General features: G+C 39.8%; 2 protein-coding genes across 2 annotated transcripts in view; one reads left to right on the top strand and one right to left on the bottom strand.

The window, feature by feature from the left end:
- LOC124987909 (cytochrome P450 7B1) overlaps positions 1 to 5,473 on the top strand; it is a 52,669-nt gene extending 47,196 nt beyond the window's left edge. Inside the window, exon 7 of the mRNA XM_047557036.1 lies at positions 615 to 5,473. Coding sequence (XP_047412992.1) covers positions 615 to 902 — 288 coding nt within the window. The 3' untranslated portion in view covers positions 903 to 5,473. The remainder of the gene's footprint in view (positions 1 to 614) is intronic.
- Positions 5,474 to 13,772: 8,299 nt separating this feature from the next.
- On the bottom strand, positions 13,773 to 17,660 carry Bhlhe22 (basic helix-loop-helix family member e22). The gene has a single exon (XM_047560720.1). The coding sequence runs from the start codon at positions 16,862 to 16,864 to the stop codon at positions 15,764 to 15,766; it is 1,101 nt and encodes a 366-aa protein (XP_047416676.1). The 5' UTR covers positions 16,865 to 17,660; the 3' UTR covers positions 13,773 to 15,763.
- Between the last annotated feature and the right edge of the window lie 5,120 nt (positions 17,661 to 22,780).

Here is a 22,780-nt window from a genome sequence, read left to right on the forward strand (position 1 = left end):
CTATGATTTCAATATGGTTTGTCCCCCTCCAAAAGTCATATTGAAGTCTGCCATTTTGACAGTGAGGATCTTAAGAGGTGTCCTTAAGAGGGATTAAGGCCTTTCTTGGAACTGACTGGATAGCTACCACAAGAGTGGGTTATTATAAAGTGAGCCTGCCTTTTACAAACTTTCCCGCTTGCCTTTCTACTTTCCACCGTGAGGTGAAGCAGCACAAGACCCTCATCAGCACCATGCTCTTGAACTTCTCAGCCTCCAGAATCATGGACCAAAAATAAACCTCTTTTCTTTATAAATTATTCATTCTCAGATATTCTGTACTTGTAACAGAAAACTGACTAAGCCATTAGGAGAGAAATATGAATGGGGAAGAGAAATCATATAGGTGTTTGGACTTCACTTGACTATGGGGAAGTAATTTTCTAGGAACATTTAAGTTTTTCGTTTTTTTGAAGTTCGTGAATGATTTGCACATAGTCAAGTTTTACATTCTGGTGGTTGCTGATTAAAATAACCTTTTAAGAGAGACAGGAAAAGTTAGTAATTTTATAGACCTGAAATCAAACTATTTCATGTAAAATTTTAATTTTGACATTGTCTGTTGTTCTTTATAGGAGTTTAGATTTGATCGTTTTATTGAAGATGGCAAGAAGAAAACCATCTTTTCCAAAGGAGGCAAAAACCAGAAGTTTTCAGTTATGCCATTTGGACTTGGAATCACAAAATGTCCAGGTCGATATGTGGCAGTTGTTGAAATGAAACTATTGTTGCTTATATTTGTAACTTATTTTGATTTAGAGATAATAGACAAAAAGCCTGTTGGATTAGACTACAACCGCTTATGGATTGGTATTCAGCATCCAGAATCTGATGTTTTATTTAGGTACAAGGCAAAATCTTAGAGAAGCTAAAAGGCAGGAAAAGAAATCTACCTAAATGAACATAAATGTCCTAAGCTTATCTGTTGGTTTTTAATTTCTGCAAATGCAATTGCTATGTTTACTTAAGAAGCACCAATTTATATTTGATCTTAGAACAGTCCAGTTTGTATTTGATTACAAAGTCTATCATAAAATAAAACAGAATGATATCATAAAATGTACATCAAAATCAACTTTGTGTTAAGTTCAAAATAGCTTGGTTTTAGTTTTTACTTATTGTGATTCTCACCTGTTACAGTGGTTTTACTTTTACAGCAATCAATTCGGCAGTGTGGGATTTGTTTTTTAAAGTCACTTAAATTCTTTGCTAATATGTAAGAGTACATTTTATGTTCCACTGGAAAATTGTACTGGAAATGTACACAGTCTAACAAATTCCAAATTCTCAGAGAACAAGGAAATTAAATTTCCATGAGCTACACTGGATGAAAATGTTCCCTTCAAGTGTAATATCAATAATATCTATATTGCCAGGGTACGTTTGCATTAAATGAGTTTTGCAGTAGATTAAATGCTTCAACTTCACTTCAATATTTAATCATCCATAAATGCTCTTTATTACTTTGTATACTATTGCTCAATAGAACAAAATTTCTTGTTATGTAAGACCTCTTATGTTCAAGTTAGATACTGATAAGATTAAATGCATAGGAAAACACAAAACCTATTATATATTCAGCAATTGCCCTAGACATTAGTATTAGGTTTATTATAGGAGCAAATGTTGAAATCATTACAGCATTGATTGTAGCATCTGGCCTTAGTATAAACTCTGGGGGTTATGCCAACATTGCATTGAACTTTTCTTAAATGCTTCCATTTATATAAATGGAGAAACTAAATACTAGTATTTGTTCTTGACATCTTGCCTTTTTTCATTTACAAAATTTTGAATTATAAAATTATATAATGCAATATAATTTCATGACACAACGCAACATTATGTCATCTGATCCAAAGATTTGTAATATTAGATTATCAAGTTGTTGACATTTGACATAAAGAGTGATACACTATATAAACAGTCAATGCAGGTAATTAAGCTCAGTTAATTCATGCTACATTAATTCTAATAGTTCAAAAATTTGCTATTTTTAAACAAGAAATTAATTTTCAAATAACAAAATGCTTATTATACTTAGTAAGTAAACAAGATTGTCTAACATCTGTTTTCTCATTAGTAATGTGCTGTGAATGTTTCTTTACTGAAAGTCTGATGACATGAAGTTTGGTTTTGCTTGGTTGAGGATGTCTTTATTTTCACCCTCATTCTTTTTCCTTTTTTCTTTGAAAATGACCATTTATAATTGTATAAGTTTATGGGATACAAAATGCCATTATGACTTTTGAATACAATGTAGAAGATTAAATCAAGCCAGATAAAATATCCATCACCTCAGACACTCAACATTTTTTATGCTAAGAATGTTTGTATTGTATTCTCTTAGCAATTTTGAAACATATGATATTCTCTTATAATTATATTCACCATACTGTGCAATAGATCTCAAAAAGAAAAAAAATATTCCCCTTAGCTGAAATTTTGTAGCCTTTAACCATTGTCTCCCCATTCTCCCCACTCCCAGCCTCTGAAGCTATGGTTCTACTCTCTGCTTCTGTGAGTTTTATTATTTTAGATTCTATATATAAATGAGAACATGTGGTATTTGTCTTTCTGTGCCTGGCTTTATTTCACTTAGCATAATGTTCTCCACTTCCATCCTTGTTGTCAGAAATGACACGATTTCATTCTTTTTTTAAGGCTGAGTAGTATTTTATCAGGTACATATACCTCATTGTATATGATAAAATACTATGTATGATCTTCATCTGTTCATCTTTTGATGGACATTAGGATGATTCCCTGTCTTGGCCATTGTCAGTAATGCTGCAGTGAATATGGGAGTGCAGACATCTCTTCAACAAACTGATATCAGGTCTGCAGGGTAAACAGCCAGAAGTAGGATTGCTGGATGCCCTCATTCTTGAAAAGATGTTGGTGTTGCTGGATGCACAAGTCTAAGATGATAATAATTTCCTTGTAGAACTCTGAAGATATTGCATGTTCCTGAGGCTTCTGTTCTTATTATTGAGGGGTTAACTCTTACTCAGTTGCTCAATAGGTAGCCTGCTGCTTAACTATGACCACTTTAACTTGTTCTGTTTGCTTTTGATGTTCTTAGTCTCTTTCTGTTTATCACGTCTGCATGTCACATGCTGCTTCTTGAGTCTGAGAAGGAGATATTTCAAGTATGAAGAATTATTCAGCCATCCTCTCTTGATCACCTCCCTTAGATGCTGTATTACTTAGATGTAGTATACATCTTCTCACTGTATACTCCAGGTTGTGTTGCCTTTTCTACCCATATGTTTTACCTCTCACATTTGAGATAATTTCTTTAGATTTCTGGTTTCTTTTCTGTATAGTACATCTAATGTACTCTTTAACCCGTGTATTGAGTTTGTTTTTTCCTTTATATTTAAACCTCAGGTTTATAAGGGTTGGTCAATTATACTTCTTATACTCTTCAGTTCATGATATACAATTATTGTTGTTCTAAGCAACACCCTTCTGGCCTTATTTATTCCATTTTATCCCTAATTCCTAACATCATACCCCTCCCCATCTCAGGCAACCATTCTGAAATATTTAACACATACCTTTTTATGTGTATACTTCTATATTTCTAACTATCTTGAGTGCATATTTTTAACTTACATAAGTATATTCTCTATAAATCATGTCCTCAATTTTTGTATAAAGGCTTGTGATTTTAAAGATATATTTGTATTGACTTACATATATATATACACTATTGCTTTTAAGTGCAGCATAATATTCTATAATGTGCATTCAGCATACTTTGTTTTGTTTTTTTTGTTTTGTTTTGATACTGGGGATTGAACCCAGATATTTGTCTTACCACTGAGCCACAACTCCCAAGTTGAAGTGATCTTGAACTCACAATCCTCCTGCCTCAGCCTCCAGAGTTGCTGGTATTATATACCACACCCCAATTGCACTCACCATGTTTTAATGATGTGTTCATTCAGTGATGGGTCCTGTGTTCAGTAAGACAACTAATGTGGGAGAGATGCCCAAGCAGAACTTAAAAACTCTCTCACCCCATCCTCCTACTACTCCTGTGCCCAGAAACCCTCAGCTCTGGACCGCTACAAACCCTATCTCCAACTCACCCACCTCACACACACATGTAATCTGTGAGTCTTCACTCTCCCTAAGACATTGCAAATTTATTTGTTCTGTCCTTAGATCTGTCGGTCTCTTTTCCATCTGTGGGGTCTCCACCATTGATTTTTGAGTCAGAATGTCAACCTCCAGTTGTCAGCCTTCAAGTTCTCCATTTCATTGCATTTACTAAATTTAATAGTTACAATTTTTCAGCTTTATAATCCTCTTTTGTTCTTCATTTCTGCCTGGTCATATTTTATGATATCTTGTTCCTTCACATACTCAATGCTCTTTCATTTCTTTAACTGTATTAAGCAAACATACTTTGTATTCTGTATCCAATATTGCCAGTTCATTGGTGTTTTGTGAGTTTGATTTTGTAGTTTATTTTTCTTTAACTTACTTGGGATGGCTTGATTACCAAGCCTATGTTCCTTGGAATTTTATCTCTAGATTTATTTTAAGACCCAGGTTTTTAAAGTGTATTCCTCCAGAGAGAATATGTTATTGTTTTTGTCTGACTTCTGATGTTCAAATTCAGATCACTCCAAATTTTCAGCTTGAAAATTTGGGTAGGGCAGGGGCACTACATAGGTGTTGTGAATTCTAACCCTAAGTCAGGGAGAATATAATTCCATGATTAGGAATAGACAGGAAAGACATTTGCTTATTTGTTTTGCCCAGACACAAGACTGAGATAAGCAAATATACCCGCATTCTTGCTCTGCAGAGCAATGTATCTTTCCTGTTTACCTACTAAGCCTATTGGCTCTGCAGGATCTTGAATTTCACATACATACACACACACACTTGAACCTAGCTCCAGCCCTGGGCTTTATCTCCTACCTGCCTCAAAACATACTTCATTCACTTTGTACTATTGTACTAGGACATCTAGTCCACTGTATTTCTTGAAGTGGAAACCTTCATATTCTTTTTTATTCCTGAAGCTTTCATATTCTTAAACTCAACTTAGTAGTATACGTTCATGATGTCGTAGTAGAGGGAATACAAGAAATTATTGCATTCTAATTTCTACTTAATATATAATTAGACATGTACACAGGCATTTAGAATAGAAAGTAAGAATCAGATGGCAAAGAAAAGATTATATGAAAGGAATGGACAGTAGAACCAAAACAAAACAAGAAAGTCATATGATAGATTTAAATCCAGTTATTAGAATGTGTATGAATAGGAGAAAAATGTCATGAAGAAATAAGCAAAAAGACATGAATTCTAATTGTGACATAATTGGTTTGTTATCATCAACAAGTTACTGTGCTTCTCATTGCTTCACTCTTCTCATTTGCAAAATAAAAATAATAAGAACTTTTGACATCTTGGGTTAATTATAATAGTCACATGAGTGAATTTATTTTGAAAAATGTAATGCAATATACAATTACAAAGTTTAACAGAGACACTTAAACAATTTTGTGCCTTTTAAAAATTATTATGTATTTTGTTAAAGGGAATAATTTTATAGCCACTAATTAATTCATTATTCATTTTTTCAACCAAGCATTGAGCATTTCTTCTATCCTAGATATGATACTATGCATTAAATTATTCAATTGATTTTTTGATGGTGTGACCAAAATAACCAAAACCAAATGGCCATTGAGGCTTCAAAATTTTTTGAAACTGTTTTATATATTGTAAAAATCCATCTTTTTATTTTTACAGCTTCACCTAAGTTTTAAAGTAAAGGAAATGAATAATAATCAAGCTATCATTTCATATCAATGACCAATAATAATGAGGCAGTCATGTGGTGAGGATTTTTTCTTAAAGTCATTTATCACTAAATCAGGATTGCTGACAAGGAAACTATGTAAACTTTTATCTGCCTTGTTTTGTTTTTCCTGGCATATTTCATCCTATCACATTTATTTTACCATTAAGTTTTGAGTCACATGTCTAAGGCAAAGACACTTCCATGCTCAAAATTTACATGGTTATTTGTTCTTATTTTATTAAAAAAATGATTTTGGTAACATTTGCTTTAAGCATCTTCTAATTTAACAATGGAGTCTTAAAATTCATCAGAGACCAAAGCACAGAGTTTACCAAGGTTTTGATCTCAGTATGAAAGAATGGCAATAATTATTTAAATAAGAATTTCATGTCCTTAAAATGTGTACTTTTAAAAAATTATAAATTTGCCAATGCTGCAAACTATTTTCACTTGAATTTCATTATTAGGTATTCATATTCACATACTCAATTAAGAAAAAAGCATGCCAAGATTACATTCCCTATAGCATTATTTTAAATTAAAATGAGCAGTCTCATAAAACTGTAGTATTTATCTAAAGCAATTATTACTTACTCTACTACATAGTGTTAATCTAAATCATTGATCATTGAAGTTTGAACATTTTAACTTAAACGTTTAATTTGTTTATATTACTTTCTAGGGTATGTTAAATTTAATTGGTGAAAAACTCAGTTCAGCAGTCTTAAATAGGTGATAATTTGCCCATGGTTATGTTTTAAAATGGTTTTTAGAAAAGTGCTGTGAATTACAAAAAGCAATAGTCCTGATATATTTGTTTACTATGATCTTTTGATTTTTAAATGGCATATGTGCGGACCACAGGGAAACAAATGTTAAGAAATACAAATATTTTGCAAATGTAAAATTTAATATTCTTTTATTTACAATAGAAATTCAATAAATCAACTTTTGAATCACAGATTAATGATTATGTCTCCTTATTTCCCTACTAGGAATAAGTTGGGGGATAGAAGATTTTATTAGAAATAGCAAATTATTTGGAAAATGATTTTGCTGTATGAATACCTGCAGACTCTTCTCCCTCCCTCTTGTATTCATATATTCTTTTCTATTCTGTCTTTAAAATACATTAATTGTTATAGTCAGAATATTTTTCAGTATATTTTAACTTTGTTGTTGACATGTGAAGTAAAAACAGACCCAAGAAATATTACTAAGTTTAGTAATATTTATTATAAACAGGCTGAACTACCATTCTTAATACTATTATTCTATGGAGAAACAGACATACAAGAACAACAGGAAATGGGAACTCTCATTAGATGTGATTTTTTTCTTCTGCAATTTTATTCACTTTACCACAGATAATGAATAAAGCTGAGTAATATTTGGACAGTATTCAATTTATTCATAAAACTGAAATGCAAATCATAAAGTGTGTAATACAGAATGTGGTTGATGAAAACATGAATGTAAAATAAGGAAATGTGGCTCTTTTAGGAACTGTACCTACAGTATTTCCCTGGGACACTTGACTTTTCTAAGGAACATTCATGTCACTAACATTTTACGTGAACTCAATTCACACAGTGAGAGGTCTATTAGATGGTGCTCCTGTTAGCAGGTAACAGTAGCTAATATCTGCTGGAAGATGCTCCTATTCATTTGAAGTGGTCGCTTCAATATTATTTATTTATCAACAAAGGTAAATTGCTCATTAAGTGAGCAATCTTGAAATAATTTACTTTCAATTTTACTTAACAAAAGAGTGAGTATTAAAAATTTGAAGAACTTTCTGGAATTAACCATAATCATGTGAGTAATAACGTGCATTTGTTTTTACTCAGGATAGAGCTAGGTGCAAAATACCGATGGTTATGCTGGATTTTTAAAAGAGAATTTGATAGTTTATTATTAATTATTTGAAGTATAGTTTATGTTCTCAATTCCTAAATGTATTGATTTTTATAAGGAGAGACATGACATTTTGCAGACTACACAGAAAATACATATTTAGAGATAAAATCATGAAGCATTTTATATCCCTTACAGCAATTTGTGCTTATAGGAGAAACTAGAGAAATGGAAATAACATGTAAAGGTATTATTATCTAGTGACTCATTATTGAGTCAAATTTAAACATTTGTAAATAGAATGCATGTACTAGTTGTAGATTTTCATTTGTTATAAGGGAACACTTACTCCAAATAACTTTTATTTCTAAGAGCTAGCCATTGCAATTAACATAAAATGTATGTCATTATTACTTGATAGATAATGCAAACATTTTACTAAATGCTTTTGTCTTTTATTGTTAACTTTTTAAATGAAATGTGCTTCAATCCCACAATTCTAAGATCTAACCAGTATAAAGCTTTATAATTGTCTTGTCTTATACTTTAAATGGAATAATTTTTAAAGTATTTGAAATCACTTGACTTTTTCATGAAGCTAATAGTATACATGTAGTAGTACTTCCTCCATGTTGTAAAATTAAATGTTCATTTTTAAAAAAACCTTTTTCAAAAACTAATTTAGATTTACAGAAAAGTTATAAAAACTTCTTATTGTTAGAGAAGATGGAATAATATTGGCAAAAAGTTAAACTAGGGAAAGGTCCCAGGACTTAACCAGTTGAAGATCTTCATTAATTTTTCACCTTCAAGGACAACTGACCACAACTATGCTGTAGGGCAACAAATAACAACTGAGTAACAGAGATAAAGTGAGTATATGTGCCACTCACATCCTCCATAGTTCAAATAATTAGTTTTGCTTTCATAAAAATAATGCTCTAAGTTGTTCAAAGAACTTAATTTGTTAAGTAAGTATAGATTTTTTAAAAAAATTTTCCCATTTGATAAGCCTACGCTTGAAACATGTGTATGCTTGATACTTCTCCAAAAGAAATTTAAAGTTATATAGACCTAAGTATTAACTGGCCGCACTATCCTGACTCAACAGGATTTAATAAATATATATATTTTCCTCTTCCACAACTCTGTGTGTTTGTTTCCATCGAAGTCTCAAATGAAGGGCACAGGCTCAGCCTAGCATTTGAATTTTGACCATAATTTTGCTGAGAAACTGTATGTGGCAAATGTAGCTGCACTTACTTGAACAGGCAATGCATGATTTAAAATGTTTTAACTAGTTAGGTACATAATCAGAGTATCAATGTGCTGAGAATACTATTTATCTTCTCTTTTTAAAGAGTAGATGAGGATATTTAATGGAAAAATTCTTGCTTGAAATTCTTTAGTAATTGCCAAAGCAGAATAAATGTACAAAATGAGGTTAGGCCATGAAACATTTTTATGTTTAAATCTAAATTCTCATCTCTAAACACCTCTATTAATAGCAGATTTGAGTTGTGACCATCCTTCTAATAAAAAATGAAATCTCTAAGATTGAGAAACACTTGTAAATAATGGATCCTTTAAATATCCCTGAACTTTATTCTAAAACTTATAAGGAGAAATAATAATTGCTTTATATAACCACTGATACCATTTTAGTATTTGATGAAGATGTTAATTTATGGTTGGTTAGCAGTTTATGGCTGTCATTAGTTTTTCAGTTTGGTCCACATTAGAAATCTATTTTTCTTTTTTATTTTAATCTGAGACAATTATATAAAGATATGGTTATGTTTTATCTGAAATGTATCATTCTACTATAGCATTTCAAATTATTCACAGATCATAGTTCTTATATGTGCATATATGAATTTAAAAATACAGCAATAAAATGCTTGAAACAGATCATAAATTTGCTTCATATTTTATTGCATCTCTGAATCAGGTTGAGAAGACAAGGGCAACTATGGTCTTTAGGAAAGAATTAACTCTTTCTCAAGCCGAGAAGGAGAATGATATCACATTGTGCATAATTAAAACCAACTCCTCATCAAAGCATCCTGGTGACTTGTAAGATAGGCTTGTCCATCATCTATGTAGCAGAGGGGGAGGGGTAACTGTAAAATTTCTCTTTCTTTTTGCAGTCTAACCTTTCCAACCCAGTCATTTTTCTTCCTAAGTTCTCTAATCTGTTTCTGTATTGCCTGAATTAGGGAACACTGAAGAAGGGAAGCAAAGAAAAGTCATTCTTTCTCTCTCTCTCAGACACACACACACACACACACACACACACACACATTCAAAGGTAACTGATTATTTTGCAACAACACAGAAAAGTCTTCTGGATCATATTAAGGAGAGTAATTTAGAAAGAGTGACAAAATTTAACCTAAATCAAACTACAGGGAAGGCGAGCAAAGAGTTTTTCCTGCTTTGTGGGGAACAAAGAGTTGTTTGGGCTTTTAACCTTGGGCACTTTAGCAGAATTCCCGGGTTGGAAGTGGCAGCCCTGCTCCTTAGAAAAGTGACAGGTATGCTTGAACCCACCTGCTGCCGGATTCAGAGGACAGCTTGATCCTCATAATACCACTGGAAAAGAGTTCGAGGCAGAGCCCCTCAAATTAGCGTTTTGTCCAAGGAACTCCGAGGGTGGACAGCAATTGCGCCAGCAGGAGGTGGCCCGAAATCCCAGTCTAAGGGAAGCCGGCGAAGAAGGGGTGTTCTGCGGCTGCAGATATAGTCTATCCAAAGTCGCAGAGCGAAAAGAGTGCGGTGGTCATGCATGATGTGGGCATCTTTCGGTTTATCTGCTACTCGGGGCTTGGCGGGCCCACTTGAAGGCCGCTCCTTCTCTCCTTACAGCCCAGCCAGGTGCCCAGCACAAACTTGCTCAGACACTGGGACCCAAAAGGCTCCTGGTTATTCCGCACAACCTACAGAACCGTATTCTAGCAAACACTAAGAGACTAGAAGAGCCAGAGATATGGATCGGCGAAAAAGACTCTCACCCTGAAAGTTGTTTCTACTCTTCAACTGAAGATGTGTCTCCTGATTTTCCCTCCTACTGTGCTTAACGTTTGATTTAAAAGGCTGCGTTTAAATCAACCTGCAGCTCATTTGGCTTGGCAAATCCAAGGACTTTCGAGATAAAATGCCAACGCAGAGCGCACAGGAGGCAGCTGGATAATTTTATCCATTTTAACAACAAAAAGTTTATTGATGTAAAGTTTCTTGGCACGTGGATAATTTAGTGTGACCTGCATTTTAATTAAAAGAAAACTTATTTGTTTCTGATGTTTAGGTTTTACAGTTAAATTTTGTGTACAGGCATTTTTGTGTAGTTTACTCCTCGCCCCCGCCCCCCCCCCACTTCCCCAGCTGAATCATATTTTCATTAAATGTTTGACTAGGAAGCCTCGCCTGGCCAGGATTCATTACCTCCCATGATCCAGGAGCACACTTTCGGATTTCCACTCTCTCCCTCGCTCCGCCGGGCAGAGCCGCCACAATGTGCTGCGAGCCGGGAAGTGAACTCCCATCATTATCTTTCAAAGTCTGGGAAGTGTATTATCCTTTTTCCTAGTGGTAATTAGTTACCATAGCATCTAATACGTAAATGTGCCCAGAGCACACCATTAACAGTTAAACGGAGGATTCAATTTAACACATGATTATATCTTTCATAAGTCATTACATTGGAAAAGTCAATGCCACTTCCTGGAGCAGTCGCAGGGTCGGGGTCGCATAGAAAGGTTCGGTTCTGGGGTCGGTGACCAAGAGTGAATGGAAAAAGGGACTCCTTGAGACTCGGTCTTCCCTAGTGGACTGTCGGCTGTGAGGATGGGTAGTGGGACGACTGGATGAAAAAGAATTCCGGTATAAAACAGGGTCTTGAAGGGGTTGCCCAGTAGCAGTTCAGAGCGCACTTCTAAGCGCGCACACGGGCGCGCGCACACACATGCACCATGGAAGAGTGGAGGAGGGGGAACTAGAAAGCTTTTTGAAGGTGATCATTTGTTGGTCCTGTGTAAATGAAAAGCTGCAGCTTCTGTCTGTGACCAGTGTGAAACTGCCTAGAGGATCTAAGTGGGTCTAAAAAGCCAAGGGAAACAAAGTTTTCCCTGGGCTTTATCTGCCCACTCTTAGCTCCCTAAGGTACGCGAGCTGAGGGATTGGCCCGCCAAGGTGAGCCTGGTAAAAGCGTCCCCAGGCACGGTGGGTGCCAGAGCAACCTCCCCTGCGAACATGCCACGGCCTTGGCCTACCTGCCTGCTCTGGCCCAAGGGCACTTCGGCAAGAACGTACTGAACCCCATGGTGTTCAGTCGCCCAGTCCTGACGCGGTTGCCCATGCTGTGCAAACATCTGGGGCCCAGCCCAGAGATGTGTGGGTCAAACTCTCCAGACTAAGCAGAAATTCAGGGCTCAAACCTCAGAAGGAATACGGCCTCAGGTGTTTTGTTGGGAAGGGGAAAGTGTTGTCTCTCCAACCACCGGTTTTCTCCAAAAGCTTCTGCTTAAACTTTGGAAAGGTTGGGTTTAGGGCAGGGAAATCTAATTTACTTAGAAGACCCTTCTGTTTCTTTCAGATGTCCCACACTTTTTCTACAACCACATGCTGAAACTCTTGGGTATAGAAAGAAGGTTGATTTGTCTGAAATTATTAAAATGAAAATAAATATCATTCATTTTGGTATATTTAACAGTTATACCTATTCATCTAACATTTCAACTTATTCTCAACTTACCTCTCTTGCTCCCACACCCATCCATTTGAAGTCTCTTCAGGACTAAGCCTGGAGGCTGGGTGATTGATTAAAGGCTAAGTATTTCTTTTTTTCCTTTCTGAATTTCAAGATTTGTTATTCTGCCCAACTTCTAATAATAGTCGAACAGTACAGAGGTTGTAAAGGAAGTATTTCAAGGAGGCCTTTTAATAATGAGAAATATTAAGCAGTAAATCTTGCAGCAAATGTGTCCCCTACAATGTTAATATGCAAAAGGGAAAAAAAAATCCGACTGGTGGTGGCTGTGGTTAATTCCTAATCAGAATGATGGACAGCAGGGCCAGAACAATACAAACTAATGGCTGTGTTGCTGATCACTTTACCCCTTGATTAAAGACACCCAATTATGGCGCAGAACAGTGTCGTAATTATGTTTCTTAATCACATCCAGGAGGTTTAATTGCCTTAACGATGTGTTTCATTAAATGAATTTAGGTATTATAGTCGACAGTTTTCATACACAGTTGTTTTCAAATTAACATAATATTAGACATCGTCATGGAAATTGTTTTAATAATCATAATTAGATGCACCCAGGCTTTGTCTGGTAAATGCTAAGAGACGGTTCTTCTCCTGCCTGGGGGCTGCCCTGGTCTCTTCCTTCTCTCTACCCCCACTCCCAGACTGGGAGGGCTCCAGCTTCAAGGCCCTTTGCTGTTATGTTTTCTGAAAAGTTACAGGTTCTGATTAATCTTCTTTGATGGCAAGTGGAGCAGAAAATATCCTCCCTCACCCCCCACTAAGTTTGATGGCATTTAGGGATATCTTTATGAGCGGAGGCTATACAGACAAAAAATGCATTTAGCATACTGGGTACAGACGAAACACTATGACTTCCTAACACCAATAACCACCACCATCTCTATAACCTCCACTACAATACAATCACACCTTCAACATTTGAGCGCAATATAGAGGTCCAAATACAAGATTATCCTTCATCCTTTAGTAGAGTCCATATCCAACCCAATACAAATACATAAAAAAAAATCTCATTAACAAGCAACACCTACAGTAAGCTCTGGAAATCTCTATGGGCATTGTTGACACTTATGTAATTCAACCCAGTCAATTGATTCTTTTGTTATACACAAAAAAGTTGAAAACCACATTAAGAATCAGTGTTCAGAAAATCTAAATCCATCTCTTTTTCCTTGGCTTTCAAGTATTTGGAAGTAGAAATTTTGATTAAAAACTCTGTAAGAAACTTTACCCACTTTGGTGGGCTCTGGCATGGTTATCAATGTCATTCAAGTGGAAAAGAATTGCAGGGAAAGCATGGCCTTCTAAGTTCATTCCAGCAGCCAGGAACTCTGGACCTCTTCTGGGTCCCACCACTGACCCCATTCACCTCTCTTTGCATGACCAGGCCCTAGCAACTGTCCTTTTAACAAGTAAACAAGTAAACTAGGGCTACTCTAATTGTGCATTCCTGCCAAAATTCTAGTTCCACCTTCTCTGAAACTCCTTTCTGTTTTGTTACCTTTCAAGCAAAAAGTAACACAGAAGAGAGGTGTTGCTCCTTCCACAAAGCACAGCATAATAAAATGTTTGATCAAAATATTTTAATAAAGATTCTTTCCGACATACATACACATACAAATGGTCATACATAGCTGTCATAGTCTGATTGACCTATTTAATATATATCATTCTTTACACATCCAAACCCACCAACAGATCCATCACAGCTCCCAACTCACCATCCAACCTGACAAAGTGAATTTGTATTATCTTAAAGGAGTGGAAAATAACAGGACTCCATTAAGGAAAAAAAAAAAAAAAAAGATTTTCTTGATTTTCATAGGACAGAAACGCAGGCAAACAGCCATGCAAACTAAAACTGAAAGCTCACTTTGGGTAAATAGCTTCTTGCTTTTCCTTAGTTTTATTTTATTTCTTTTAAATTTTATTTTTTTAGAAAAATAACAAAGGATTTCACACCATAGACAAATCAAACCAGTCTTTAAACTTAAATAATTCTCCACAGTTAAAATAACTTATATATGTACATATATATTAAAAGCAATTAAATTAGACCTTTTTAAAAATGCACAGCATAGTCTGGAAAAAATATTTGCTTAGTATGTTCTTACTTATAGGATCTATTGCTGTGATGTTTTTCCCTTTTGGAATGCAAAGAAGTCCCCTTTCAAAAAAGAGATCAATTCATTCATCAATTAAGAATACACCTTTCCTGTAATTTTTGGACTGAAGCAATTTATTAAAGCTCAATTTAAATACAGGGATGATGCAACTGAAAATATCCAGGTGACCTTTCATAAACCTAAGCAGCTCAGATACATTAATATTTCTCTTCAAACTTGTTGGCAAATAAACCTTTTAACACTTGGCACACAGTATAAGTTAATCTATAAAACAGAATTTTAGAGGCATTAAAAAAATCTGCACATAAGACCCATGACCTTAACATATGATAAATACTGTTGATGTGGAAGGGTCATTGAAGAATAACAAATAAATATCATGAATTGTTAATACATCATTGCAGAGTAGAAAGTAACAAGGTGCACATAAATATTTTTAAATGCAATTCTTTCAGCCACAGTTTGCTTTTATATCACTCTCGCCAAAACTTTGAGCATTTTCACAGGATTAAAGTTCAGAGACAATAAAAAATACAAGTCTTTCATAGCAACATGTCTCTCTGTTTTCCCCCCATTTAAATAAGTCTACATTTCAAGTTTTTCTCCTGGCTCAGAATCAAAATTTATTTTCAAGTGCCCTTTCTGATTTGTCTGAATGAATATTCCTTTCCACATGTCTCCCAACTCCGGATTTCTCCTCTCTCCTTCAGCACTAGCCAAATTCACAATTATTAGTAGGATTAGTGTTTTGCCATTCAGTACTCTCCACGCTTAATAACCAAGCACTATTTCTCAACTTATTTTTCACCTTTAAGGAAGACTCTGCTTCCTCGCGGTCTGGGCTGCCACCAAAGTTGCCACTTTTCTGAGGAAAAAAAAAAAAAAATAGACATCCATACTCCATCCCAACTCCACCTCCCTCTTCCCTCCCTCCCCACCCCAAAGACCGAGATTCTGGGGATGTCAAGGCTAAAAGTCCCGTTTGTCTCTGATACTTCTCAGTTCTCGCCTCTGCTTTGTTTGCTCGGCAAGTGTTTCACAACTACGAGAGGATCAAAATAAAAGGGGTGGGGAGCAGCTTTTCGCTTTCCTCTAGTTTTTGGGTCGGTCTTGTGTTTTTCGGGGGTGTGTTTAAGGCTTCTCCGTGCACTGTTTGCAGAGGCTGGAGGAGACGCTGTTGAACAGGGCGCACTTCTCCGGGCAGGAAGCGGCTGGGGGCAGCCCAGCGCTAAACGGGTAGCCAGCCGCCTGCTCGTAGGCGCCGAGTGCCGGGTGCAGAGCAGCGGCTGCCGCCGCTGCCGCCGCGGAGCTGGGAAGGGAAGCGGCCGAGATGGCCTGGCCCTGGTTGAGGTACGCGACGAGGCGCCGCATCTCCTCCAGGGCCTGCGCCTGCATGAGGATGTAGTTCTTGGCTAGCAGTAGCGTGGCGATCTTGGACAGCTTCCGCACCGAGGGGCTGTGCGCGTAGGGGATCACCGCACGCAGCTCGTCCAGCGCGTCGTTCAGGTCGTGCATTCGCCGGCGCTCCCGGGCGTTGATATTGAGCCGCAGTGCCTTTTGCTCTTTGGATTTCTTGCTGCTGCTGCTGCCACCGCCACTGCTACCGCTGCTGCTACCCCCGCCGCCGCCGCCGCCGCCGCCGCCGGGGCCCCCCGGGGGGACGCTGGCACCTCCGTGGAGGTGGGCGTTGGAGCAGCCCTCTGCCGCCTTAGAGCCTCCGCCTCCGGCGCCTGGGGAGGCCCGCGGGTCGGTGCCTCCGGCCCTCAGCACCAGCTCGCAGCGGCCGTCGCTGTCGTCGTCGGGGCTCTGCTCGCCGCCGCTGCTCTCGGCCATCGAGCCTCGGCTCGCGCTTTCGCCGTATTTGAGGCATAGGGCGGCCCCAGCCGGCAGGCTGCTTAAGCTAGGGTCTCCCCCAACGCCGGCTGAGCCCACGAGCAGCCCGGGGACACTCACCCCGCCGCCGCCACCTCCCGCGCCGCCGCCGCCTCCTCCAGGCGGCGGCAGAAGCAGCCCTGCCCCCTCGGGGTCAGCGGGCTCGAAGCAGCCTAGGGGCGACGAGGAGGAGGACGCCGGGCGTTCCCGAGGCGGCGGCGCCAGGGACAGGTCCATGCCTGGGGGCGTGGAGCGGAAAGCCGCCTCCAAGCGCTTGGCGGTGGAGGCGCTCAGGCTCTTGTGAAGGAAGAGGTCGTCTTCGCCCGCGGCCGCCGCGCCGAGGTGCAGCCCGCGTTCCATGGTCCGGTGCCGGCGTGCAGCCCGGGCCCTCCGCACCCGCTGCCGCCGCCTCGGCTCGGGAGTCAGGCGGCCCCACAGACGCGCGCGAGCCGGGCTCCGGAGCTGGTGCGCGCGTCGGTCCTGGTGCTGCCGGCAGCCCTCTCCCCTTCTTTCTTTTTCTTTTTCGCCTTCCCCCGCGCTCGCCGCCTCCTCTTCTTTTTCTTTTTCGTCTCCAGCCGATGGTGCTGGCTGCTGGGGCTCACCATGGGCCGCGGCCCCGCATGGTGGGAGGGTGGGAGCAGAGGGAGTGGAGCCGCCGCCGCCGCCGCCGCCGCCGCTCTGAGCCCAGCCCCGCGCCTCCTCTCCGCACCGTTTATCTTGCTTGGATTCACCTTCAAGAGATTTCCGGACCCATCAACCAGCCGCCGCCACAGACGGGGGAGTCTTTTACATCATTATCTCTGAGTAGGTTATTATGAAGAAGACTCGCCTGTTGGGACAGCGCTTTCTACCCAATCAGGTTAACGTTTTAATTAATAGGATTAAAACGGTAACAAACAATCGCAGGCGCTATCTGGCCGCGAGTCTGAATAGTTTCATTTCCCAGGTCTGAAGACAGGCAGCAGCTAGAGCTTTATAAAAGGCGCCTGCTCCATTATTCTGCCTGCCATCTGTATACACAGCTTAGCGCATATGTTTGCAAGGCGCTGGGTCCTGTTAGTAACCCAACAACTGCCTTTAGCTTGACATGTGTGGCGACTTTCACTCATCAATGAGCACACTAAAAGCCCTACTTAGAGTCGAGGATGTTCTTTGCTCCTTCAGCAAATTGTAGATCGGCGGAGAAGCCTGGGAGTCCCGTGGAAAGCAGACGCCCCCACCCACTGCACCCCACCCCCACTGCCCTTCCCTCGCCACTGCTGTTTCAGCTAGTGCTAAATTACCCTCTCAGGCGAGGATTATACTCCACCCCTGTTCACAGGATGTCTCAGGTCTGGATTTGGAAATGGGACTTTCCAGGGGGAAGGTGGTGTCCCAGCCGGCTTGTCCAAAATTCATTCTAGATTTTCAGCTAGTAAGAGAGCAAAGCAATCATCCCCCAAACACTCTTCCTTTTTTCCACACCCCTCCACTGCCCATTTCCTACCCAGATTTGGGGTTGGGGAGGCAGCAAGACGAAGAACAAATTGATTATTATGCATCCCATTTAATTTTTTTTTTAAAGGAAGGGTAGGTGGTGTGGAAAAGAAGGTGTGATTTTGCAATGATACCGGAATAACTGCTGTGGCGATGGTAATTATATAGCACACTATTTTCTAAACAGGAAGAAACGAATTTCTCAAAGTTTCATCTAGATTAAAATCCAGTTGCTTTAGAAGAGTCAATACCAAAAATTAAATCCTCTCACACACCAAGTGTGGGCACTTGTGCATATTTATTTAGCTGGAACTGGAACTGCCACAGCTAGGAAGCTGTTTAGGGACATCTGGATCTGTCTGGGTAATTCTTGGAGGGTAAGTTAAGGGAAGACTGAAAACAAGTGCTCCTCTCCGGATGGGAAACGGGTACAATGGGTCCTCTTGCTTCAGAGTTCAGTCTTTAGGAGCACATGGTATTTAGCAGCTGGTTTTCATCCTTATGACATAAGTAAAAACAATATTTCCCAACACCTCTAATGATTCTTTCTTATGTGGCAGAATTACTGAAGGCTGTGCAGTTTTTGGTTTCTCTGGTTTCATTAAAAACCTTTTAATTGTGGCTTTCAGAGTTGGCCCCAGGTGTTGGACTCTTTTCATTACATTTTGCTCTAATGTGATGAAATTCTAATTCTCTCCTTACCATATGGTTAAATTTCCCCACTGAGAATTAGTTGAAAAAGGAGAAATAATCTATTAATCTCTGTAATAGATTCACAAATGAGGTTCACCACAGAACCTGTTTTTGAATGGTAATATCAGAACAGTTGGGCGCCTTATTTCATAATGGAAGGGTAAGGGTGACACAAAAATGTCTGCATTTTCACCTGGAAAGGATGAAAAAGGGCCCAGCGCTATCTTTACAAAATAATTGCTTGAGATCTCATATTCCAGGGACATAAACAGCCCCCTGCGTAGATGCCCGCAGTCGTCGGTTACCTAAGCTCCTTCGGAAATACTGGAACCCAAAGGTTGAGAAAGAGCTTGCTGACTGCTGAAGACTCTATTGCCTGGCACCCAAACCCACGCTTGTGAAGGCTTGAGCCTGCCCACGTGTCTCGCTTGGGACCTACAGGCTAGTTTACGTGCAGGGCAGTCCCAAGCTCACTGCTAGCTGCCTGTATTCCCTCCCCTGGCGCTAACAGCTGTTAACCTCTCCCTTTAGGAAGCTAAAGACACGCTACTGTTATTGCTTTTCAATTAGCTTTGTTTTCACTGGGATCATAAACGAAGTTTCTCTATAAACATAGGTGGATAGTGTTTGCCAATGATCCTAACACATCAAAGTTCTCGGGCTACTTATAGAAAGATGGAAGCTAGCACCGTTAAGGGCTTTGGGCGGGGGCGGCTACAAGTCTCCTGATGTCTGACTTAGATCTCCATTCAGCCTGCCCTTTCTTGTGGTCTGAAACTTTCCTCTGGACACCTCGATTGAAATGGGTCCCCGTAATGCCTCTTGAAGGGCATAGGATCGATGGTTCCGGGCCTGGTGGGAGTGCTGTCTTAGAGGCAGGTGCCTTGAGGTGTTGTGCGCTGCAGAGCTAGGATGAAAGAGAACTGAAACGCCAAGTGTGGCAAAGGCGCTGCGTACGCGGGCTAGACCCCGGACCCTCACTGGATCTTGCTTTTTCGTAGCTATTCAATAACTCTGCACCCAAGGGCATCTATTGTCCCTTCCCGGATCCCACCTCCACGACTTTCCACTACCTCCTTCCTCTTCCCAAACTTCCAGAACAAACTTTTGCTTAACTTTATGTCACTCAGTAGAAACCTCTTTTGCGATTCAAGAAAATCCCCCCAGTCTCCCCGGAGGAGGTGGCTGCTTAATAGTCACTAGAAACTTTGCTTTGGGAAACGACCAGAGAATTTATAGAAGCTCTAAAAGCGGTCCTTATAACAACCGTCGGGGAATGGTCTTTGAGGTTTATGCACTCGTAAACTTTTGCTGATTGCTTCTGGGAAGTTGTCAGGCACTTAACACTGCATTTATCTTACAGGGCAATGAAAACACATCTGCCCGGTGTCTCGTTACCTGGTTTAATCGTCGCCAACTCTGAGTCACTGTCTCAGCTCCCTCTCCTCACTTGGGTGGGATCCCGCGAGCGGGTTTCGAGACTGGCTCACCTGAGCTGCTCACTTAGTGCCCCCTGGCCGCAGGAAATCGGGAAATCTGTGCGATTGAACTTTGTTCCCCCAAGAATTGGGGCAAGAGCCGGCGCGACGGAGAGAATTGTTAAGTTGGAAAGGTGGCAAAGGGAAAGTCCAAATAAAACCCTTGTTGCACGGACAATGAGGGTAGAAAATCACCCACGGCTAAATCTCCTGGCCTGTAGATAACTCCTTAAAGTGAAGCGTCGGAAGGGAAATAACTGACTCTCCAGTTTCAGAGAGGAGTACTACGGCGAGTTACCGAAATAGTCGAAGGATAGGAGATATAGGAGTTTCCTTCCCTTTGCCTGCAGCAGGTTGGGGAAGCTCTGGTCACTCACTTGGGGGAACATCCAACTGGACTGGTTGACTCAGTGAGGCCCGTTGACCAACACATCAGGAATGGAAGCATTTTTGGTCCAGTTTTGGAAACCAAATATATATACACCAGAGGACGTTGAGTAAAGATGAATACAGTTTTGTTACTGCTAGAAGAAACACACCTACAGTTTTGAAAGGATTCTAAAATATTCAGCAAGCAGCGCAGCATTGTAATTAGAAATTTAAGGGGCAGACCAAATAAGTTTTTAGGTTATAACCAACTTTCTTAGTGAGCATCCTAATATTTTCTTGAAATTTGAAACAGGAGCCCAAATAAAATCAAAATATCTTTAAATTGCAAAACCAGGAGTTCCTCTTTGTTATTTCTATAGCTCTGATGAACAGTCTATTGCTTATCTAGATTAAACAGGAGAAGCCTGGATTTGGGTAGCTATGTGTGTTTTCTGAGAAGGAGAATTGTGTCTGCGAGTCTCAAATTACCTATTTCAGAATATTTTAAAAATGAAAACAAAGTTTGTCAGAAATAACTTCAACTTTAGCTTGGGAGGTGCGCTGAAAAAGCGAATTCTCGGAGATGGTGGAGACTGTCTTCTGGCTAAAAGAGTACAGCAGAAAAGGTCAAGTCTGGCCAGATCTCCGAGATCCGTGAGGGACCCTCTGTGAGAAACCTCCCCCAGGTGGTGCTGCGGTTTCAGAGGCCACCACTGCCTTCCAATATGCTCCCCCAGTGCTGGAGGCCCAGGCACTCTTGGCCCCTCTCCGATCCCAGTCAGAGGCATGTTGACCTTGAAGTTGCATTTGCCTCGCCCACCCTGCACAGTCTGGTGGCTCCTGAGTCAGCTTAAAACCCGAGGGTCTGAGGCAGTTGGGTGTGGTTCACCATCCTGCGTCCTTCCAGGTTTAGGAACTCGTATGTACCTGGTGGTGGGAAGACTCAAGCCTGTCTTGTCTGCGGGTCAAATTTTCGGTGTTATTTTGTCGTATTTTCTCATCCTATTTGTAAGCCTTATAAAGCGCACTTCAAAAAGAGACCAGTCTATGTTATCAGGGGCATGAAGGGTTTGATAAGGAGGAAGGCAACCAGGATGTAGGGACCAGGAGACTAGCCCAAGATGGAACTTTTCTGGCAGTCCGCCAAGGGTCCCGCCTTACCATTGCTCCGAGGTGCTTGACAATTCCAAGGACTTCCACCTGTGGAAAAGTTGGAACTTGTTGATAAAAGTTCGAGATTTTCCTTTTGTTGATCTATTTTAAAGCGAAGAGGTTGATTCCTGCTGCTGTTTAGCGACAATTAGTTTGGACAGACGTTGAAGAGGAACCCTCAAGCCCCTGAGAAAGATTTTTTTTTTTTTTTTTAGCGCCTGCGCTAAGACGAATTCCAAACCCGCCGCGAAAGGCTCACCTGGTTCCCGCCTACATTCCCAATTTTGATGATTTCGAAGGCCAGTTGGTCTGTATGGCAAGTGAGTCACTTGGAGCCTGCTATCACTGCTGAAAACCCTGAGAACGATGTTACGTATGGGTAAAGATAGTGGAAAATTAGTGAAAAGAATTTAAGAATTCTCTCCCGCCTTGGTTGCGTGTAACATACTCCAGCGTTTAGTTGCCTTCTCTACAGGCCGATGTAACATATTTGTTTGTGTTACACTTGTCTCCCTCCTGGAAACTTATCTTCATAGAATGAAGAAAAACATTTGAAACTTTTTTAGAAGTTAAAATTATTCTAACAAAAAAGGTGAACTCTTTTAGGACTTGCTCGGTGTGCGCGAATAGAGAAAGAACCAAATTTAAAATTCAACTGCTTTGGGAATTTTAGCTCTGTGATTTAAAACCCACAGCGCCATCTCCTGACAGTGAAGAGACTACGTGCATGGTAATAATACTGAACATGAACTAGTCAAATACGAAAGAAGTAATTTATGCCTCAAAAATTATTCCTTTGATAAGTTAATTATGATTACAAACATTTTCTGTGTATTGGTGATCATTAAAAGTTGTCAGACACAATCCTGGAAGCAAATTATTTGTAAGTAGAAGCTTGTATATTGTATTTACACGAGTAGATTTTATAGATCCAGATACATTATTGTGTTGGAGATTTATGACAACATTTGATTAATTTATCATAAATACATAATTTGATGGAAGAAAGTAAAACACAGATTAACTTTTAAATCATTCTCGAACTACTCATTTGATGCAAAAGATACTGTAACCTGAGTACTCAAGAATTAGCTGGGGGCTGGGGTTG

This window comes from Sciurus carolinensis, chromosome 1 (assembly GCF_902686445.1).
Source record: "Sciurus carolinensis chromosome 1, mSciCar1.2, whole genome shotgun sequence".
In the NCBI taxonomy this organism is placed as follows: Eukaryota; Metazoa; Chordata; class Mammalia; order Rodentia; family Sciuridae; genus Sciurus; species Sciurus carolinensis.

What these genes read in the sequence shown, in the direction of transcription:
- Bhlhe22 (XM_047560720.1), bottom strand. Translation starts at nt 16,864, where the DNA reads ATGGAACGCGGGCTGCACCTCGGCGCGGCGGCCGCGGGCGAAGACGAC.